The sequence below is a fragment of the Amphibalanus amphitrite genome, unplaced genomic scaffold, assembly GCF_019059575.1.
Source record: "Amphibalanus amphitrite isolate SeventyFive unplaced genomic scaffold, NRLGWU_Aamphi_draft 000384F_arrow, whole genome shotgun sequence".
Taxonomy (NCBI): Eukaryota; Metazoa; Arthropoda; class Thecostraca; order Balanomorpha; family Balanidae; genus Amphibalanus; species Amphibalanus amphitrite.
This window is the reverse complement of record NW_024881878.1, coordinates 195,673-218,054: the sequence shown is the minus strand read 5'-3', so window position 1 is coordinate 218,054 and position 22,382 is coordinate 195,673. Positions and strand designations below refer to the sequence as shown.

Below are 22,382 nucleotides of genomic sequence, written 5' to 3'. Positions count from 1 at the left end.
CATGAAACTCACCTCTTTCCTGCATGAACCGGAACAACTCGTCCAGAAACTCCTTGCGCTTGGGGTTTTCGTCGATCTCGTACAACTGAAACGCAAGAATATCACTATCAAAAAAGTGCTGCCAAACACAATCCAAGTGGGCCATCCTGATGGATTAGTGAGTGCGTGAAATGGATTTCGTGATCTCTCTTGTAGCGCTGGCGGGGCTGCGTTACGAAATGGCTCAGCCATTCCATTTGTCATCGAGACGCATAAATCGCAATCGCTGGTTCTGATCAGGGAAAATACAGCTAGCCTGGGACCAAGACTTATACAGTAAAATTATTATCAGTAACGTTATTTATGACAGAGTGGTACCCGGTGGTATTTTAACAAAGATAAAAATACCGTTTACAAAACCATTTAGTTGAGTCCTCGTTAAACATCAGTTGCAAAAGCTATACGCTGGATGCTACGACTGTAGACAATAGACATTGCTCTACAATAGATACATTTTCACGTGTTATGAATAAAACTAAATGTTTCAGGCATTACGACACTTACTACTCTACGCCGAAAATATAATATGAATGCCTTTGAAATTGATATAATACGCATCTACAGCGCTAACATAACGACCCATACCACGCAACCAAATGTAATCTTGCACGATGCGCACATAATATGGAACCAGCAATAATGACAATGAAATGGCCCAGGCTCGCCACGGCTGTGTAATCGCTCCGCACATTCCAGCCCAGTTTGTACTGCACATTTATAGTACTTGATTACCCACTGAATGCCGATTAAAAACCACATACCCATGCCATACACACAGGATAATATTTGGCTACCCAATAACAGCGAATGAATTTGGTTGTAATTGCGGCACTTAGGGCATGTCTGCACGCTATCATCATTGCAAAAATGTGATTAACGCGGCGCGGTTGCCCGATTTCGGCTACGGCGATGCACTTTGAGTGGCGCCATGGTCAGCCCGCTGAGGTGGAGCCTTGGTCAGTGGTACCCAGTGACGTAGGTAGCTAATTTCGTCACAATACCGGCGATATTTGGTGTCGATGGATCGGCGAAGTCTAACCTTTATTTGCCATTGGTGACTGACGAAATGTCACCTGTCATATCCCTACCCTTCTGTCCCCCCCCCCCTATGCCAGCACCTGAGTCCGAGGGACATGTGGCAACACAACTGCGACTCTTTTGAGCTGTGTCGATTATTTCAAACTGTTTTCGATTATTTCAAGTGATCATCCACAAGTCTTCAATATATGAACACTATAAAATGCGAATAAGCAAGGACCTCACAGCAGTGATGACCATGGGCAATGGCTTTTAGTGTTCTGCGATAATGTTAGAACTCGGTGGTGAATAAAAAATATGAAGTGCGTTGTGCTGCGTCAAAGAACTACAGTCTATAGGTAGTCATACAGCCACTCTACCCTATGAGGACACCGATCTCATCTTGTTCTCTCAGAGGACTATATTCTGTCCTCAGCCGCTGCCAAACATCACCTCTGCTCCTCGATGTCAGCTCCTGCAGGTCGACCTTCACCGCAGGAGGCCATCATAAATTCAGTCCATCGCCGGCACCGCATTTAATGAGATGGCCCGTAACCTATGGGTCGATTGATTTGAAGCCAAACAAGCGGACGTGAATTTATCCAATTCCCGGTCTGAATTTCAATTGACGGCTCCCGGGTCGGTCGGCGCCGCTAAGGCTTCCTGGCGCTTCCGCACAAGTTTCTGTATTCGTGGATGCCGGTTGGGGGGGGGGGGGGGGGGTAGCCCCAATGTGCTTGGTTCATCTTTATAAAAGAGCAAGATAGGATGCAAAAATCAATTAAAGTTAAAGACAATGACCGAACATAGCCAATAGCAAATGGTTGCATATCAAATGGATAATTAAATTATCTAAATAACTTTCCGTTTTACATTTCAGCGCTTGAAGTGTGTCCCAGCCACGTGTTTCACGGCTGTTGTTGTTTTCACCTGACCCGGACCGGAGGTAAAGTACTCGTTGACAGTGACTGGCTCGTCACCTGCCGCCATATCCTGTCCGTGACACGACCCACGGCGTCGGACCGACGTCACGCCGCCCCAATCTGACAGTCGGGGTCAGCGTGACGAAACTTGAAATGCCAACGGCGTAATCCACTGTGTGTCATGTGCTTTATATCCTGTCCTGCTTTCTGGGAGAGGATGACGTGTGACACCGATTTTTTTAGCTGCGAACTGAGAGGTCACGACGATACAAATTTGTTTTTACCGTGCGAGTCTGTGTGGTACAAAAGGACCTCATCTAACTGAAATGACCAACACCATTGAGGGAAAAGACGAACTCTTTGTTTCTGCAGCGCTCGTGTTTTTGTGCCCCGTTAATTCATCGACTAGGATCTGACTGACTCGATTTGCGACGAGTGGACAGTAGCGGCGGAACACCTTCAATTAAGGGGGACACTGCCGACTTTTGGTCCCATTCTTTCCATACAACGCCCATAGGGCTAATGTTAAAATGCCTAAATCAAAGGGGGGCACGGTGCCCCGGTGCCCTCCCCGTTCCGCCGCCTATGCGAGTGGAGACGGGCTTGGCTGTCATAATTCAATTGTGGGCCAAAGGGCAGTAGGAATACCAAAAGAACCACAGCTACCTGTTCGTAATTGAATGCAAGAAAATGTAAAGGATAGCACAAACATCGTGAAAAACGACCACCATTTGGTGCCAATGCCATCCATTGCCCAAGGTAGCTTCTGGTAGTTGGTATACTGCACCGCACAACACTACGAGCTATCGGAGACTGCAGGGTAACACATAAAAGTAACAATTATAAGGCAATTGCGCTGATCATCTTCAAGCCGCCTGACTTGGTATGCTGTACCGCTTGGCATCTATTGGAAGACTGCCTTTCATCACATAAACGTATCACGCTTGATTTCCGAGCTAGCAAAGGTCTTATGACGACCTGTGAGTGGCCAAGAAAACGTGTGCGCTACATGTACTTGATAAACATGTATTTTACTTGATGCTACACCATGATACAAATGAGCAAACTCAACCATTCATATGATCGGGAGTCCGGGACATTACACCCCATTCGTTGAGAAGCCAACATTTCGTTGAGAGGCCAGCATTTCTTGAAAGCTATTTTCATGTGCATCGTTGCCGTTGAATTCATCACGTCAATTTGCTCCCATTAACTCGGCCGACTTGGCATGCCACTTCACCATTTGTATCATCTCTAGCCGTCGACTCCGGGGCCGTCGGCCGACGCCGTGAGACGGGCGCACCTGCGCGTCGATAACGACTCTGCCGTTACCGTCGGCACCGACGAACGGCTACCGTCGGCACCGACGAACGGCGCTGATGATGACTGATGCGTCGACTCTGAGCCATAAATCGGACCGAGAGATGAGGTAGTCGGTAACGGTGGCTTGACACGGAGTTGGGGTGGTTGTCGAGCAAGAGACTAGGCCAGGGCGATGATCAAGCGTAGGGCGTGCCGGCTGAGCTGAGACGTGGTCTGTGCTTTTCCATCAGACAGGAGAAAGACTCGGCGATACTGAGCGCACCGGCTTCCTCCACAGAAGCAGCAGCCCGGTGCGCACATCAGCCTAAAATAAGACCGATACAGCCGGCGATACGATGATGAATGGATCTCAGCAGCGATATCTCTGCGGGACCGGAGAGCAGCGGGATATTTATCCGCCCCGTACTGGCCGTGTCATCCATCATCTTCCTCTCTACCTCTGCGGCTCTCTCTCTCTCTCTCTCTCTCTCTCTCTCTCTCTCTCTCTCTCTCTCTCTCTCTCTCTCTCTCTCTCTCGGCACAGAGGGCGGAGGCGGCCCCTCACTGGGTGGGGCGGTCGCAGAGTAGACGGGAAGTGATTATCACAGCGGTCGTCTGATATCCAGGGCCAATCATACGCCGTCGTGCTCGGCCAGTAGAGGACGTGGCCAGCAGCGGACCAGGTCAGCAGAGGCCTAGGCCATTATGGGCGCCGCTGAAGTCTCGCCATAAAAAGGCTTAGTATGATGACGATCCGGAATAGGAACATTGTTTGATGCAGGTAGAATGAGCTGCACGTTGTGCAGGCATTCATCTTATCATTGGTTTAATGTAGAGCAATAATGACCCTCGAAATAAAGAGCCCTCCGAATCAGCAAAAAATATTAGCGATATAGCGAACAATGCAAAGTAACTACTATGTTTCATTTCACACTAGAGAAAAACAAGCTTCAGGATTAGGATGAAGGTGAGCAATAATTAATGTGTTCACTTCTTCCGTCTGTGATCCACGTGGGGTCCCATAAAGAATCAAAGCCAGCATTCACCCCATTTCCGTCGGTTCTGAGCAGCCTTCTGCTGTCTCGGCAGCACGTGTGGGTCGTCACACGTGTCAGCCAGTCACACGTGCTGTGTCGCCCTACCCGTATCGCCAAGCACACCCGCCCCAGTCACCCTATCACAACGCCCTCCCAGTTTCATGGTGAGAGAGCAGGGATCTCTGATTTCCGGCCCAGAGACAACTGTCGACCATCTGGCGACTGGTCTCGAGCTCCAGTATTGGGGTTCGTAACGGAAGGATTCATCAATCTAACGCGGCGTGCTGTCACGATGAATGGGATCTTGTATCCAAGAAACGTAATAGAGCAGACATGTGTTAACTGGGTAAATGAATTTGGCACTAGTTTAGCGTGCTTTGGTCTGGGCTTGTGCACAGTGGAAATACATTGCTGTACGGCTAAGATTCCTTAGCTCAGGTAGCTCCGTGAGATGCTGAAGCTGTTCTCAATAATTCAATATCATTTAGGTAGGCGACAAAATACTAATACGACTTTAGTTTTTTTTTGTGAGCAAAAACTTCACTTTTAATTGCGCCCAGCACTATGCAAACCAACTGCCAGGCCCGTATGCAGGGGCGCCTGTCGGGTTATCCGCCTGAAGGCTACCCTTTTTTGGACCCCCTCCACGACTGCATTGTCTCAAACCACCGCCACCTTCCGGCAGGCGCCGCTAATGTCGACCAATCGGCGGCGCGCGCTTTTTGCCGCGCCTTTCCTGCGCCGTCGCCGTAAAGCCGCCAACTGGGGCGCCATAAATATGGATGTCTTCCTGTGTTTAATATCGACCGATGTTCGGGGGCGGGGCCAGTGAAAGTCTGGTCGGTCGGGCCGGACCGGTACCTGCCAGATCGAGGCGCCTGTCTGGTGGTTGGCATATGTAGTTCGGTACGGTACAGTGAGGTATAGGAAACCTTTTGATTGGGGGTGATAGGGTACGATACTAGACAGTAGTGCAGAGTAAGTACACTGTACGATATGGGTTCTTAGTGAGCATCGCGATGCCATACTGGTATACGGCTGCGTTACAGCTCGGCAAAGAACAGTTTGATTATTGATACCAAAAAAGGGCAAAATAGTAGAGACACTGGGAAGCGCGTTGATAATCATTAGGGTGTGTCACTAATCGCAATGCAAGGTGCTCCATCGATTTTATTGTGCTCTACTCATGTGGAAAGGGCGTGGCATTGTTAATTTCCCGCAAATTTTAACCCCCAGGCGGCGCCGAGCGAGAGAAGTTTGCCCTATCTCACAACATAGGCGACCCTAGCGCCCCTGGCGGCTGTTTGCGAAACTAACAGGCCGTTGCCTGTATGGGCTTATCCCTGCTCTCTGTAAGCGCGTCTAGGGACAAATAATAGTATGGGCAGATTGCAGAGAGTGCAAGCTAATGACGAATACCTATAATGAATACAATATATTATCACAGGGGCCCAGGAACATTCTTCAAGTTGGGGTGCAAGCCCAAAATACCTGACATGACGCATATGAAATAGTAGCGTAGTCAGGGGGTCCCAGGAGGCACGTGCCATCTAGTCCCCCCCCCCCTATCGCATTCAGAGGACCCCTCGGGTCGGAGGGGCTCTGTGGCACCGGTTTACCGCTCAGGGTCTATGCTGGCCATATTTCGATTCAGAAAGAATAGGGCTCGTAACAGCACCTCGTGAGTCCAAAGAAGCCTCACTAAATTGTCCATGAGGGTTACACGCCGGCTTCTGAAGGCTACTGGCGGCCTCTGAGGGCCCTTTACCGGCCTCTTATGGCCGCTAGCGTGCCTCTGAGAGTCCTTGCCGGCCCAAGAGGGGCCATATCTAGAGCCTTACGCCAACCTGTAATCAGTAATGGCCTCACACCAATGTCTCTGACGGCCCCATTACGACGATTGTGAGACTGAGGGCCCTCACTGGTGCTTCTGAGAGCCCACCCGGCCATAAAGACCCCTGCGGTACCAACTGACCTCTGAGGGTCCACGCTGACTATATTTCAGCTGAGAAAGACCTCACAGGTCTCGTAAGAGCACCTCATGAGCCCCTAAGTAGCCACAATAAGATCTCCGTCAGGGTCTACGCCGGCTTCTGAGGATCCCATAACGGAGACCGTGAGGGCCCTCAGCAGGGCCTCTGAGGGTTCACAACCAGCACCGTGGTTCTAAGGGCCCATAAGGACACCACTGAGGGTCCCCCAAGCCAGTGCCACACTATTTATACAACCCTATATTGGTGGCTCTGAGGTAACCACACCTGCGCCTGTGAGGGTTCGGCAAAAGCATATCTGACGGCCACCTACCTGCAACTCTGAGGGCCCTACACCAGAGACTGAGGGCCGCACTGGCGTCTCAGAGTACCTTGTCGGTATCTAAGGACCCCACAGCGCTTCTGAAAATGCCGCCGGCCTCTGTGGGCCCCTTGCCGGTCTGAGGTCCCCCTCCCCGGTCGTTGAGGGCCCCCTGCCGACTTTTAAAGGGTTCGCACCAGCAGCTCTAAGGGCCACACACCCACATGTAACGGACCCACACCAGTGTCTCTGAGGGTCCACAACGGCGTCTGTATTCTGTGAGGACCCTCACCGGCGCTTATGAGGGATTCACACTAGCACCTCTGAGGGGCCACACGGGCGTCTGTGAGGACCCCACACCAGTGCCTCTAAAGGCCCCTAATTGGAGGCTCTGAAGGCCCTGCATCGGTGATACTGAGGGTCCTACCAAAGGCACAACACAAGCCATTAGTCTCCTTCTGAGTCCCACACGCCGCCCTCCCACCATAAGCGGCGGAACGGGGAGGGCACCGGGGCACCGTGCCCCCTCTGATTTGGGCATTTTAACATTAGCCCTATGGGCGTTGCATGGAAAGAATGGGACCAAAAGTCGGCAGTGCCCCCCCCCCCCCCCTCCACTTAATTGAAGGTGTTCCGCCGCTACTGCCTCCCACCGGAGCGAGTAAACCTGTATCAATCAACGACTTTACCACCGTTGTACGTCATAATGTTCTCATCACGCCAAATCAAATACCATCTGGAACCAAAATGGTCCAGTATAAATCTGGGGGTCTATGCAGTGAACGACGCTACAAAAAAAAACGTGACACCTAATAGCAGGCACTATAAACATGCGCTCGTACGTATCCCGTCAGACCAGGACGGGGATCGGGGGTAGTACTATGCAATATACATTAACACAGAACTATTTCGTGCTTTAAGATGCATAACATCACATTTTCACCAACATTCTGAGTGCCAGACAAGCCAGCAGCAAGGCGTCATTTCGGTAAAATGCATTTAATGATGATCGTAAGCTCCCAAAGCATAGCGAGCGTGTTAGTTCAAAACATTGCCGCTAGGGGCGCTGAGGTCGCTAATGCTGAGAGATAGGCCAAAGTGTCGGCGGTCGGCGCCGCATGGGTGTTAATATTTGGGGGAAATAAAAAATGTCACACGGTTTCTACGTGTCTGGGGCACGATAAAATCAGTGGAGCACCATGTTTTGCGAAAAAAGTGCCCAAAATGACACACCCTAATAATCATTCAATGCTAAATGCGTCAGATAACTTGTCCAGCAGCGCAACAGTACTAAGCGGTCTTCTAACGACTACCGGTCCGAGCGGCCAGGATGATTCAGTCATGAATAAACCAGACATTAATTAGTATGCTAGCCGTGTGCGGTAGAGCTCACAGCGGATGAATCGTAAGATATTAACAATGAAGCCATTAAAGGTAGTGTGCCACCTTTGAAAGATTTCCCATTTTATTTTTCCTAGGATAAGAAGCTTCTGTTTTTACCTAATATCGCAAAAAAATCAAAAATGGGCCTGGAATAGTGCCTTTTTCGCCTAAAAGTTTTTCGGTTTTTATATGTATAACAACTGTAGTGGGCTCACCTGCAAACAGGCGTCGGGCAACAATCGCGAATGCGGTGCACTTGTGACAATAAGCAAAGGTCATTATAGTGTTACGACCATACGACGCACGGGAATGAGTTATCAGCTGTCTAATCGTAGACAACACAATGTCGAGCCTTAAACTGTAAGCCCGTATTGTATTGTTTCTTTTATTTGGCTGTCGAACATTATTTATGGTTTGAAATATGATTTTATGTAAAATAATTGATATGAAAAAGCCGCCTTATAAGTTATGACCCCATTTCACCACACGCAAGTGGCAGAAATGACAATGATCAGCTGACGCATTTTTCTTGGCCGAAGTCAGAGCGCGCGGCCCGACGCACCACGCGTATTTGGAAATTCCGACCTCGACGAGCATCAGAAGCCACCTAACAGGCGTGTTCGAAACCGCAGGAGATGATGATGAACGGGTTTATCGAAACTTGATTGGATGAGCCACAGATAACAGTAGTACTGGATTGGAAACAGAATATTGGCAGTTGCAGTAAGAGGCCGAATGTTTTTATGCGACGGCGCCAAAATGGGATTCTCGCGTGCTGCTGGGTGGATAATTTGTGTGTTGTGTATTGCAAGAAATCGTCATTTTTGTGTTTTGTCGTTTACATTTAAAATCGAAGCTACCAATGTTACTTTCATTTGCTTGAAAAATTAAAGTATTTCACTTTTAATTTGATTATTTAGAGGGCACAATGCGTGTTGTTTTCTTTTGAAAACAAAGTGTGGTGCAAAGCCTTCCATACGTATAGGTACATCAACAATGGAGGAGGGGAATGAGCGGTAAAAAACTGCCGTTCTGGCTACAACCCAACGAACCAAGAGAAACAAAAGATTAAAACAGGAGATGTCTCACATGCCACCTATTCGCTTTTTCTCACCGAAACATCTCTACGGGCTCAGTGGGTTGGCGCCATGGGTCACCTTGACCGGGCTGAGTGAAATCAGGACTATTCCGCTGCATGTGTGAGCTGCATTTCAGAAAGGAAAATTTCGAAGATGATCGGTCATTTCGCACCGGCATGCGAGACAGCGCCGTCGGCTCAAGAGCGGCGCAGTCCTGTCAGTATTGACCAGCGTGGATTATGCGATGCCCCCTGTGCACGAGCGGCCAGCGAAAACTAGCCATGGCATCCGCACGCCACTCACACCAGAAGCAGGTTATGAAGGACCAGACCGATGCGTTCTTCACGAATGACAATGTCAGCTATCAGGTGGCAACTACAACTGGTCGAGTGTCCGACAGTTCCTGGAGAATGAGGCGGTACTCCGAAGTCGAACTAAAGGGCCTCAGATGGTGGTCACTGGTCACGTTTCAGCCCCGCCGACGCCTCCGCCCGAATGGCACCATCAGCATCACAGCAGGAGCGACAGCAGGATGGTGCACTTGTCATCCAGGAGCCGGTGGCCGAGGTGGCGAAATCCACTGAAATGGAGGACCTGGATGACAGCGCCAAGGCCTCCCTGGAACACAGCTCTGGCGCCCTTGGCACGCTCGGCCACCAGGCGTAACAAGTACGGTGCCTCCGCCAGCCTGCTGATCTATCTTGGGGCTACGCCGCTGGAGGTACGACTGGAGAAAGACGAGGAAGACATCGACCTCACCGTGAGGATCTGCCATATTTGGAGGCAACTGCCGAAGACGGAAGCTAACAGGAACCAGCTGCTGGTCTGTGATCAACCAAGCAGTGACGAAGATAGTCGTAAACCGGGATGTCGAAATGACCGGAAGTCGTTTGCAATGATAGCCACGACGTCAGGAGCCTCCTTCCAGAGATGCATGCGACGGTTTTCAATCTATTTGCTGGAAAGTGTGGAAACATGGTAACTGATAAGTGAGGCAGACACTCAAGACAGTGCTGTCCATCGAAGGTCAGGAAGCAGACACCCCAGCGGCAATCGGGTTGCACCCCAGGTGCAACGCGATCGAGGAGCGACAAGAGGCCAAAGCTCAGCAGGGTCAAGAAGATGTAAGGCGGGGGAAGTAAGGTCGCTGATGAAATTGGGAGGGCAGGCGAAGCGAAGTGACACTTGAAGGGGTGTTTTGTGACGTTGGTTGAATTGTGACGTTTGGATGGTTCGCTGTGACAGGACTGGTGTCGATTAGCATGTAAATAAAGAGATCGAACTCCCATGTACAAGTACTTTTTTGTGGATGAGAGTGGGAAATCATTATAATCAAATCAGTGGCATACGTTCCCTCACCACGGTGAGAAAAGTGTAACCAGCAACGTTTAGTAAAATAAGTTGCCATTATGCAAAAATGCAGCAATAAACACGAGCACGGCTAGTTTGCTTCTTTATAAGTTTCATTCACATAAACCATTTTTTTGCCTGTGTGAGAAGATATCGAAGTCTGGGCACGAAATATTCGGTTCTGTTTTCGGCCTCTTACTGCAGCCACCGGAATCCTGTTTCCAATCCAGTACTACTGTTATCTGTGGATGAGCATATCGGTAATAGCGATTTCAGTGTGTGCATTTATTGTTCATAGTGGTGTGAAATGTGGTTGGGGTACGACCGACAACCCGTCGGGGTGAATTTCGCACTGGGGTACTCAAAATTTGAAGAATTTAAGACGTTTCCATGAGTTTTGAAGGTATGGATAAGTTCTAAAAATCCGGTTCTCCTTATCTGGGCCATTAACTCCATACGGTCCAAGAAAGCTGGCACACTACCTTTAATTCGAAACTCTACCCGATCCAGCAGTAAGCTAGCTTCTGCATGCTCTTCCAGGCAAAAGTAGAAATAATGCATCTAATTATCTATGGCCGAGAACCATAGGTACACGCTTATACATTCACAGCACAAATCCGTATAAATAAATCCCAGCGTGAGGCTGTGGCCATATATAGTTGTTCTCCGAAGCCTTTGTATTTAAATATTCCAAGGCATGCCTCCCAGTTTATGTTGTCATTTCAGCAAGTCATCACTGGCGCAAACAAGCCAGATATGCCATAGCACAATCTAAAATTAGCACGCCTGCTAAAACTACAATCCAGAGTCCAATTATAGTGGCCAGTCTGCATCTCACCGCCGACCATAACGCTCGAATGGCCTTCACGAAAACGGCCCCTCGATCTGTCCGAAACTCAATGTAATGTGCCGACAGGGCGCTTTCATCAAGCCCACATCATGCAACATAACGATATTGCCCGATTGCACCACCGTTTTCACATTCTCGTCTCAATACGATATGGCTCCGCAGCGTGAAATTGTCCCACTATCCAGCTCCTAATGACAGTGCTTGACATGATGGATGGCAGAAATCGCCGCGATGCAACTCACTAAACGGTTGGCGCTTCGGGGAAAATAGCTCGTGGTCTCAATCACGACTAAGCCTGTGTACATAATGGGTTCACATCATAACAAAGCAACCACACAATCGGCTGCAATCATCACGCCGCCGCCGCGCGCTCTGCAATTCGCAGAAACTCGCGTTCCGCCCGTCGCCACCTCCGTTGGCCGACTCGACCGCTCGGCCGAGGCCTTTGTCATACAGAAATACGTGCTGCCCGCCGTGCGCGCGGTACATAAATCTACAGCTCGGCGGCGGCCGGCGTGGTGCCGAACTGCTGATAAATTCGGCTGCGCTGACGCGGCGCGCGGGCCAGCGCCGCTTGGCCGGCAGTAAAGCGGCCCGCTCGGCGATTATGAGCGGCTCACCGCGAGCCGGCGGCCGGCGCGCGCGCGCCGCTGCACCGGCCGCCGCCAAGCCCACCGCCGCCGCGTTTACGGCCGCGGACGTGACTTGTGGCCACCATGAGCGGGTGCGACACGCCGTCGAGCCGTACCCAGCATGTTTACTGGCCAATCAAGTCTATTGTTTGACAGGGTATTTGGCGTGATTCCGCCACAGCTCACACGGTCCGTTAGTTATGAAACTGCCCGCCCGGCCACACTAAACGTCCACTCAGTGTATGATACACGGCTGCTCTCGGCTACCTGGCGATAAAGCAAATAACCCTGAATTATACAAGTATCAAGGATCCGTGTAAGGTTCAATTTACAATGCTTACCTAGCTACTTGGTTCGGTTTACGAGCGGGGGGATTATGTTAGGCCCGAACCGCCCGTGGCGGCCTGTGCCGTAATTTTGTGGAACGGATCAGCGCATCGCATCAGCCGCTCTGTGCAGTCGTGCCTTTCGTGTTGCGCTGTGGCGCACATATAGCTTAGATAATCGTAAGTTTCATGGAACTGACGCCCACGCTCAGAACTTTTTCGTGTACGAAGTGGCACCGAGTGGGTTATCCGGTTCAGGCAGCTTCGGATTTCAACACCAACGAGCAGCTTCAACTGCAACCACAAACGTGCAACGAGCTGGCATTACTAATTCCGGGCAAAACCGATAATTAGCCAGTGCTTCTGGTGGAGCCAGTGCCTCTACAATCCATCCATGAAGAGCATCATGTGCATTGTGCGGTATGAACTGACCTGTTTGAACTGTTCCTCGTAGTTCCACGGTGCCTGCGTGTTCCCCGTGCCGGTGGCGGCGGCCGGCTGGCGAGGCGAGTGGCCCGACGAGCTGTTCGGCGGGCTAGCCGCCTCGCGGGCCGGCGGCGACGCGCTGCTGGCCCGGCCGGCAGCGCCGCCGTAGCCAGCCAGACCGCCGAGGCCGGGCAGCGGCACCAGCGACGGCGGGTTGCTGGCCATGGAGGCGGCCAGCAGCGACTGCGGCGACAGACGGTGGCGCGGCAGCGACGACGGATCGGCCGACGCGCGAGACATCATGCCATCTTGGAGCCGGTAGTCGGAAGACTCGTCGCTCGTATCCTGAAAATCGACAAATCATTCGTCATAAGATTTACTTAGATATTCATTTATTGAACTGAGGATGATTCCGGTTTCTCATTTCCTTTGCGTGGTAAGAGTAACCAAAATATGCATGCGAAAAGTAAGCAACAAAGATCCTCCGGTCCTAGAGACGCTTGCCCATCTCCATCATCCCAGCCTCCACCTACCATCGTATGTGCTTGTGAGACGCTGGCCACCTGTCGTTTGAGCTTCTCCAGCACACCGTGCTCCGGAGACTGATGTCTGATCGGTCTGTGATTGGTCTCCGCGTCAGATCCTCCTTCCAGGGGAGACTGGCCGCGCGACGGGGCCGAATCGGCGTCCGAAACCGCGCCCTGTGGATAAGAGGAGATGAGGTTAGGGTGATGCCATCATATCAGAATTGTGTCGGAGTCGGAGTTGTGAAATATGCGCGGGTGTGATCGTAGTGCGTATACTGCACAATGGTGGATTTGGAAAGAGCTTATCAATTATTGGTAACTGGCATGACGTAAAAATAGATAACTAATCGTTTCCTGAATTCCGAAATGGTTTCCAGATTCTCATACTTAAGTTAACCATTCAGTGAGATAAAAGTGAACAAAATGCAGAGCGCACCCTGGCACGCACGCGCCAAGCACAGCAGTTATTGTAACTGCAGGTGGGGTCGGTAAGCTCAGGACGGCGAGGGGCTAAGGTGCGGTTAGCCAAAACTGCTGATTGTTCGCCGGCCCCTCTGCCGGCGTGACTGGGCCGTCCAGTCGTGATGGCTCGGGCGGAGCCGGGGTGCGGTCAGAACAGCGCGCACGTCCGACACAATTAATGCTGAGGCCCGGCGTGGCTGTTTGTTTCTCCAGGAGATCAGTGGGGGATGGGGGCGGTCAGAGGTGATGTGTGGCTGGGCGGGGCGGCAGCAGCCCAGGTGCGTCCGCTGCCCACCGCTGCGGGTGGCCCCCCGAGATAGATGGTCATGACCGGTCTGTACGGACATTAGTCGGCGCTAATTCAAAATTGAGTCCGCGCGGGTGACGGCAAGCACCCAGTAAAATCTCGGTGAGCTAACGGAATAGACTGGCCGGCTCGCATATAACTGTCCAGAGTCGTGGGGAGATCTGCAGGAGGGGGCCGGGCGTGCGGTGTTGTTTCGGTGAGGAGAGAGCTTTGGCGACCACCACTCCTTTCGTAGCCCTGCATTCTGAGAGGAAGATCACTGCTCTGAACCGCGATCAGTGGACCACTGTTCATTGTTCAGTGACAATTGATCACTGATCACTTATCACTAGCCACCTCCGGCAATGATATGCAGCAATTCTTCAGTCGGAGCCAACACCCAGGTGGCAGCTCCATCCTCAGTATTTGTTGTGAGTTCACATCGACTACACACGCATGTTTTGCCATGGCCGATGTCCTGGCTGTCATACGCGTCTGTGTCCCGCGGAGAGGGGCCAGATAAATATTCGATACGGGACCTGTCCTATGGGAACGCCACGCCACCGAGAGACGTTCCCAAACATCAGCATCGTTCGCCCACTGTCCGGAAGGTTTAATGAGAACTCGTTGGAATGTTAGAGGGTCGGTTACACTAGGTGGCTCTGACACGACAATAATACGATGCCTCAGATGGGCCGATTGTTATACCTTGAGCTGAGAATGCTCCAGTGAAATTCCTGTCAACCAGTAACCGATACAGTCGATCCAACTTACCATTTGGTTATGTGCCACCATTTAGTGAGGCGACTCGAATTATTATGCAAATGTTGATGACTTTCCATTCAGCTAAGTGGCCACCATTCATCGCCCCATTGAGCACCATTGTTTGAGGAGTCCCACTGCAGACTCCCGTCCACATCCCCCCCGGGGTGGGCTGTTACTGGCGCTCAGACTGATAACATTCCGGACGTACCTCGGTGCGATTTGTACTCGACTTGCGCCGCCGGAGATGTGTGAAATATGTACCGAGCGGAGCCGCCGCACGCGGCGGGAGCGACCGCCGACCGGGGGCGCCTACTGGGCGGAGCGTCGGCGCGCCGGTGGGATCCCGGTGGGACCCGGTGGGATCGTGGCAGCCCTAGCGGGGTCCCACTTGGGAGCGCAGGGCGAGACGGTCACGGGACATCCTCTGATTATGGCGAAATCAATGATACGAATATAAAAGTCCGTCGATAACATTTGGGACATGCATTCGCACGAATGACTAAACTATACACTTCCCCAGGGTTTAATATCCCACATAACTGTTTTGTGAGACCTCATCGTTTCACGCGCCCCTTTGCTCTGTTTACCGGCCTGAGTAGATCACGGATACCGGAGAGGTATGTTGTTGATACAGAAGCGAGGGGCGTCTACTCTGGGATACACAGGAGGCAGTGGTTCTGGAGTTTACCTAAACATGGGCCTCCACTGACGGTACGAACCTGTGCCTGTCACGATGCCAGAGAAATATCCCCTTTCAGGCGTTGAGTTACAAATTACAAGCATGGTTTCAACTGTGTCAGCTACAAGAGCTGCAGGTTGTAATTCACGTTCTGTGGCGCTTGTTAACCCGCGCCCCACTGGGGGGGGGGGCTATTTATAGCCCCCCCTCCCGTTTTTCTGCAATAACTTCCGAACCGCTTGACGTATCGACGCCTAAACTTTCAGTACCTTCGGCTGCATCAATTTGACACCTTGTGTCAAAATTTGAACTTCGTACCTAGGTCTTCGTAATAGGTCGGCCGGAAATGACGTCAGAGTGACGTCATGTTCGGCCGATTTCGACGCAAAACATTGAACCACGGCAATCGCTCCCAAGAGCTCAGTTTTTAAGCTAGATCCAATTTCTTTGCATGAGAGGACTCAGAATTGACTGCGCTATCAAACTGCTGTCTCGGATTTTCGAAATTTTGAAAATTTCGAAAATTTTATATAATAATCTCCAAAATTTATATTTTTACATTTTTTTCAAAAAGTTTTTGACTTTTCGAAAAAACCGGAATATATGTGATAGAACGCATTAATATGACTGACTCTAGCAAGTTTTAGCTAAATATCTTCAAAAATGGCCAAGTTTACGCATTATTGCAAAAAATTCACAATTATTAATTTTTCAAATCAATTTTTCAGCACGTATTTGACATCGTACGCCAATATAAATAGCACCATCGTGTTCCTGAGCTCAAACTGCATCCAATAGACACCTTCTTTTGTTGAAAAATTTTAACTTCAAAATTTGACCTTTTTTGACCTGAAAGTGACCTAACATAAGCTAAATTCGACTCAAAATGACCTCGAATGACACAGACGACATCAAATTCGAAATCTCTGACCTAAATGGACCATAAAACATGTGTCACGTGACCGACGGCATGATATAATATTTTCGTGACCTGTGATGACCTGACCTTGACCTGAAAATCAAAGTACAAGTTTGGTACCCTCAGGGTAGCTAGAGCATCTGTTCACGAGTGTGTGATCCAAAAATGAGCCTGATCTGACTTGTAAGACGGCGGCCAGAGCCCAAAACGTGAATCAAGCCAAAATGCTAATAATTTTTACTTTGACCTGACCTGTGACGTCATCGGTGACCTCGAGGTCAATGAAATTAGGTTTCGCTCGACAGTTTTTCCGGGGCTATCAGACGCCGTTTGAATTTTGACGATCGGCCCAGTAGTTTCGGAGTTAGGAGGGGGGGCTATGAATAGCCCCCCCCCCCAGTAGGGCGTGTTATACGCAGACCCCAGTGGGGCGCGGGTTAACTCTCGCCCGCACATGGGGGGGGGGGGGGGGTTGCCACCCCTCAGGTAGTTTTTCTGCTCTATACTCATCTATACTCAATATTTTTAGAGATAGAAGCCTGATTTTCGTAAAGCTGCTCCTCTATCCTTTCTTAATGTCCACTGAAAATTTCAAGTTTCTGTGGTTTTTGGGTTCGGAGATATGACCTTGTTTTTCAGGTCATGTCATGACCCAAATGACCAATTCTCAACATCTTGCGTTGGCTATGAGCCTTGTGAGCTTTTGACGCCTTGGTTTCGGCCTTTTTTGCAAGTCTTACCTCACACCTATAATGGAACATGCTGTTCGACGATGTACAGAGGCCAAGGTCAAGGTCAAGGTCAACCTAGGCCATCTAAAATAATTGCGTTTTTAGCAAGCTGAATTTACTTTTCGTGAAGTTTTTTGACTCATTTTTGGTAAAAGCTCCTCAGATCATGATTTCATGTAATATGGACACATAAGCACTCGGTGCACACATCAGTATACACACAGACACAGACACACACAGACATACAAACACATATCATTGACCTTGACCTAACTTGACCTGAAATGACCTCAGCAGCAAAAATCTGGTCGGGTAGTGTGACAAAGAGGTTCTAGCTGGCTTGGCACCAGAAAACGGCATCGTCATCGATATATGATAAGCAGCGCACTTGATATCCAACGGTAACCCAAAACAGCAACATTTTTTAGTTTGACCTGACCTGGAAGGTCAATGACTGACATGAGAAGGTAAAACTGGGTATCATTAGATTCGTCTCTTCCCAAAGAATCTTTTTGGTCTTACCGCGAAGCTCTATCTCCAACAGGAACGAAATGGCGCGGGGGATGGCACCCCCCCCCCCCCCTATATGCGTTCTAGGATGGGAAAATGGCATGTGCGGGCGAGGGTTAATAATTTTACAGTTGCTATAAGGGAGAATTGCAAACATTTAGGCATCAGAACTGTTTCAATTTTAAAACATTCATGCGCTTAAATTTGCAGTAAGATACGATTTAGCATTTAATTAGTTCTTGCTTTTCAATTACTTTCGCGAAAAAGTGAAGTGATCACATCAATGCTCATCACTTTCATGGGTAAACTGTGTTCTATAACTGTGTGACATGTCTCGACAATCAAACCGTCCCACAGTACAGTACACCTCGGCGTCAGGAGGGGGGGGGGGGGGGGCGTACACGTGCCGACGAACAAACCACATTGACGTCAGGGGTCACTGGAGGACGACTGGGGTGAGCCCCTCGGGGAGGGGGAGGGAGGGGCGATCTGACACGTGTGACACCGCTCAGTTCAGTGGCATGACCGTGAGCGGCGAGGGCATTGGGTAGTGAGGGGTAGTCATGTTTGTCAGTTCGTGAAAATGTCAGTTTAGCGACTATGCAATGGACGGGATTCACGGGAAAACAATGAGATCGATTTTTACTTGGTATCGTCGATTCTTGTACATTGGATATTATTTAAAGCCTAGGCATTGAGCCAATAAAATTTAAAAAATTAAAATTGGGCACTAAAACATTGCAACATTGAACTGCTAACATTTTCTCTGGGAGCAGATATTTATGACTCATTTAAGAAATTATTAGCTTTAAACGAACTGAAGCTTTACCACACCAATACAACACCAATACGCTGAGGGCACTCCGGATCCTGAAGACATTTAAAACATTTCAGTACAGCTAATCATGCAATAATGGCATTGCATGAAAATTATGATAGACCTCGAGATGGTGTCACCACACCCACCTCATCGTCTCCGCCCCGGTGCTGGTGCTGATGGTGCTGGTGCTGCAGCAGCTGCCGGTACTGCTCGGCGGCAGCACCCCAGGCGGAGCTGGTCATCACACCGCTCTGAAACCAGCGGGGATAAGCGTCAGTTGCTGGTGAGGGGAAGGTGGCGAGACAAAGGGAGATACAACAGCCGATAGGCGATGAAGGAGAAAGAGAGAGAGATGGGGGGGGGGGTTCAGGTGAGTTTCACCGTGGCAGGTGTGAATCGATAACTGTTATTTTATTGCAAAAGTTTTACTATTGTAATTATTGCAAGAGTTTTTGGTAAGAATGTACTTATATCTGTCATTGACGTTGACCATCAATCATTTTCTTGAGCCGAAAGGAGAATCTGCATAAGCTACCAACTGTTGCCGTTTTAGTGGCCACTGCGGGCCACACCCCTCCCGTCTCTAGCGTCATCACTGCCATCATCTACGTCATCGACCGTCATCGGTCCGCCGCCCGCCGAGGCCGTCGAATGTTCGTCACTTTTTGTCACCATCGCGCCGCCACCGCCGCCGAACAGCCCACTGGCCGGAAACGTAGGCGTCCAAGCGGCCATTACAGAGGGGTGGTCATTAGTGTGCGGCCGCCGAGCCAGCTGACGGCGTCCTAATGACGTCATCGAGGACCGACCGGTGACGTCATCACGGGCCTGGTCGGCGCGGCGCCGCGCGCGGGTGGGCGGAAATGCTGGGCTAAAATTAGATTTAGCGCGAAATAGCCTAGAAATGCCAGTGGTTGGTGTAAATTCTAATAAAATGTAGGCATCATTAAATTATTATTTTCGGAGGCATCCTAGCATTATGGATAATCATATATGTGTGGAAAGCTCAATACTACTTTGAGGAAAGCAAAGTTCGGTTTTATTGAAAAAAGCTATCCAGTTGGATGTTTAATTGGCAGTCACAAACCTAGCTTAGCGACTAATGACTGTTGCCGTTAAACAACATGGGGCTGGTAGGCGTTAGAGCAGTGTCCCAAAATTGAGTTTTGTCTTGGGTGTCAGAGGGGAAAATTACCCATCAAAAAGAGGGGAGAGAGTGAAAAACTGCTGATTCGATTAGATCCAAAAAAGAGTGAAAAACGACAAAAAAAAACATGCATTTTATTCTAAGGTGTAGGACGCTTGATGCTAAACCGGGCATCCACACAACTGCTCTTTCTATAGGTAAAAATCTAGGTTTTCTTGGTTGGGAATGGAAAATTATTCTTAAAATTGGTGGTGAGAGTGGAAAATGAATTTCATTTGGATGTCGTTTCCCACCCAAATCGACAAATTTTGGGACATTGCGTTAGAGTGTAATTAAAAGCCGATAAAACATTATTTATTTTCAATTTCAATAACAATCAAAGTAGTCGTTATTATTTGTTAATATATAGAGGCTCTGGCTGAACTCCACTGTTGTAGCTCACTTAGCTCGCTTCTCCGAATAATATGGTTACCAAGGTCAGGGCATAGACATCTATAACTATTGGTAGGTATACTTCTCTGGTCTAGGTATGCATTACCTAGCCCAACTTCCTATAAACCTTTCGCATTATTTAAACTTTCTAAAAGTACTTCAGACAAATATTGATTCACTGAATGCATACTAAAACCATTGTTCTAGGCAAACATCTTTCTAGTTACACATCTGATGCACATCTAACGTTGGTGGATAACCGAATAAGCCCATTTGATAGCGTGCTCTTATCAGATGCATTATGCAATTCACGCCTTCCCACCTATTAATAAATATAGCAATTTCACCCGACTGTTCAGTGTTCAGTGTGACCTACCTTGACCACTTCTGCCGGCGTTTCCGTCTCTTCCATGGTCACGGTAGGTCCTCGCACTGCCACGTCGTACATCCCACGTGCCGCGGGCATTCACTCTCGTGCAGTCTCTGAATCACGTGGCGCACGTGCGTGCTGGTCGTGGCGGTCGAGGGTGATCGGAGGTCTCGCGTGCACGTGAGCGATCCTCTCCTCCCCAACGTATGTTGAACACTGAGCTCGGCCGCGGCTGGCGGCGGCCGACCGCCGGCCCTCGACCAATCACAGGCCGTCTAGGAGGGATCCGGCCGCCATCAGCCAATCAGAGGCCGCCCTCGCCGGTGCCTGTGCGATCATTCCGATATCTTGCTCATATTCAGGGGAATTCGGCCGCCCCAGGGTGGGGCTGCCCTGAATCGAGCGTGCTTGCGTGATCAGAGCCAACTATATTGAGGAGAGAGTGGAGTATTACCATTGTATTCTTTCGCACAACCCAACGGTTTGTGCTTCAGGGGAGTGACGATATGAGTTCAGTAAATCCTCATGTAGCTTTATCGGACGGTTGTGGAAAGGTAAAACTTGCATTCAGTGTGCCGATATGCTTTTCGCTTTTTTATCTATTAATTGATATGCGAGGTATATTTCTCAGTCCGAACTTTCAAGGTAAAATTTAGAGATTTATAAAAAAAAAATGACCATTGAAAAATCGCGCGCGAAATTCATTCAGTTAATGCGGTTCACCGGCCCTGAGGCAAATAATTTACAGCATTACCAGTTACGTCATCATTTACATACCTATTATACCTTTTATATCAATTTACAAAATGCTTAAATTTTTACACAATGTGTCTCATATTTCTCTCAGAATGCACGCATATAATTCTCTCTTTCCATGCTTATGATAACACGGGATTCCAACGACAGAACAACTTCACTCAGAGCGTATCTCCCCTGCTTGCCACCATTTCAGTACAATTCCCTCTCGCTTCTCCATCGTGGCCGAGCGGGCACGCGGCTGAAATGTGCGTTTAATTGCGGTGTTTGCTGCCAGGGGCCACCAACAGATGTCGTGATACCGCCGCGGCACTTAATCGCTGGCTAAGTGGGCTTCCCGGCGACACAGCGACCACCTAATTGGGCCGTTTGGTTGGACAGAGGACCGTGCTGTATCCACGGATGACGAGGAGAGAGGACAGGGCGGCACGGGTGAGTAATCAGGCAGGATCGAGGATCCGTAAGGATGGGGAAGACTGTGATACAGTCAGGGTGGGACGAGGGACAGGAGTAACTATGCATGGCAGGAATATGGCACTGTAAGGTAGCAAAGAGGTGGGAAGGAATCTGCACAGTGTGTATAAGTGTGCAGTGTGCAGTCTGCACAATGCACACTGCACACTATGAAAGGGCGCCAAAGGGTTGTTTAAAGGGTTGATGAAATGGTTGTAATGGAATGAAATGGAAAGGGCTGTTTGAAAGGGTTATCATTTCAAGTCAAACGCTATGTTGTGCACTGAGCAGTATCTCAAAACTAAATTCAACCGTAATTTCGAGTGGTGCAGACTGCAGGATATCGACAATGCAAGCTCGCCTCAATGGAAAATGTAATATCGATTATCCTTCATTACTACATTTTTCCTTATAGGTGCGTAATGCGTATGCCAGAATGTGAGCATGGAACATATTTTTGTGTTTACCCTTTACTCCAAAACAAACAGCCGGCACATATCCACACAAATACATACGCATGCGAGGTTACTCGGTATAAGGGGATGCAATTATCCTTCTATGCTCCATATCTGTTTGAGTTCAGCTTTGAAACGTGCCAGAAATCTGACACACAACCTCATCCTTGGTTAAATTGATCGTGATGTCCACTGAGTCTATTCATTTCCGAACACCCTCGGATGACAATTTTCTCGGATTATCGCCTCCCCTGGCACACAGTGCACTCCCACCACTCTCCGTCGGCTCTGAGGGCATAGTGCGCCAGGTTCGCCCCCGATCGGGCGGCGATAGTGGCGCGCCTGAGTGTCATCTGCGCACCGCTCTGCGCCATAATTGAATCAGAGCAAACCTCTTGGCCCATTCATTTGGCG

General features: G+C 49.6%; 1 protein-coding gene across 1 annotated transcript in view; it reads right to left on the bottom strand.

The window, feature by feature from the left end:
• The window catches only part of LOC122390157 (AT-rich interactive domain-containing protein 3C-like), a 36,686-nt gene extending 15,809 nt beyond the window's left edge, over positions 1 to 20,877 (bottom strand). Inside the window, exons 1-5 of the mRNA XM_043382839.1 lie at positions 20,311 to 20,877; positions 18,502 to 18,606; positions 13,190 to 13,357; positions 12,663 to 13,001; positions 13 to 85 (exon numbers count right to left, since the gene is read on the bottom strand). Of these exons, the coding sequence (XP_043238774.1) occupies positions 13 to 85; positions 12,663 to 13,001; positions 13,190 to 13,357; positions 18,502 to 18,606; positions 20,311 to 20,400 (775 nt within the window). The 5' untranslated portion in view covers positions 20,401 to 20,877. The remainder of the gene's footprint in view (positions 1 to 12; positions 86 to 12,662; positions 13,002 to 13,189; positions 13,358 to 18,501; positions 18,607 to 20,310) is intronic.
• Between the last annotated feature and the right edge of the window lie 1,505 nt (positions 20,878 to 22,382).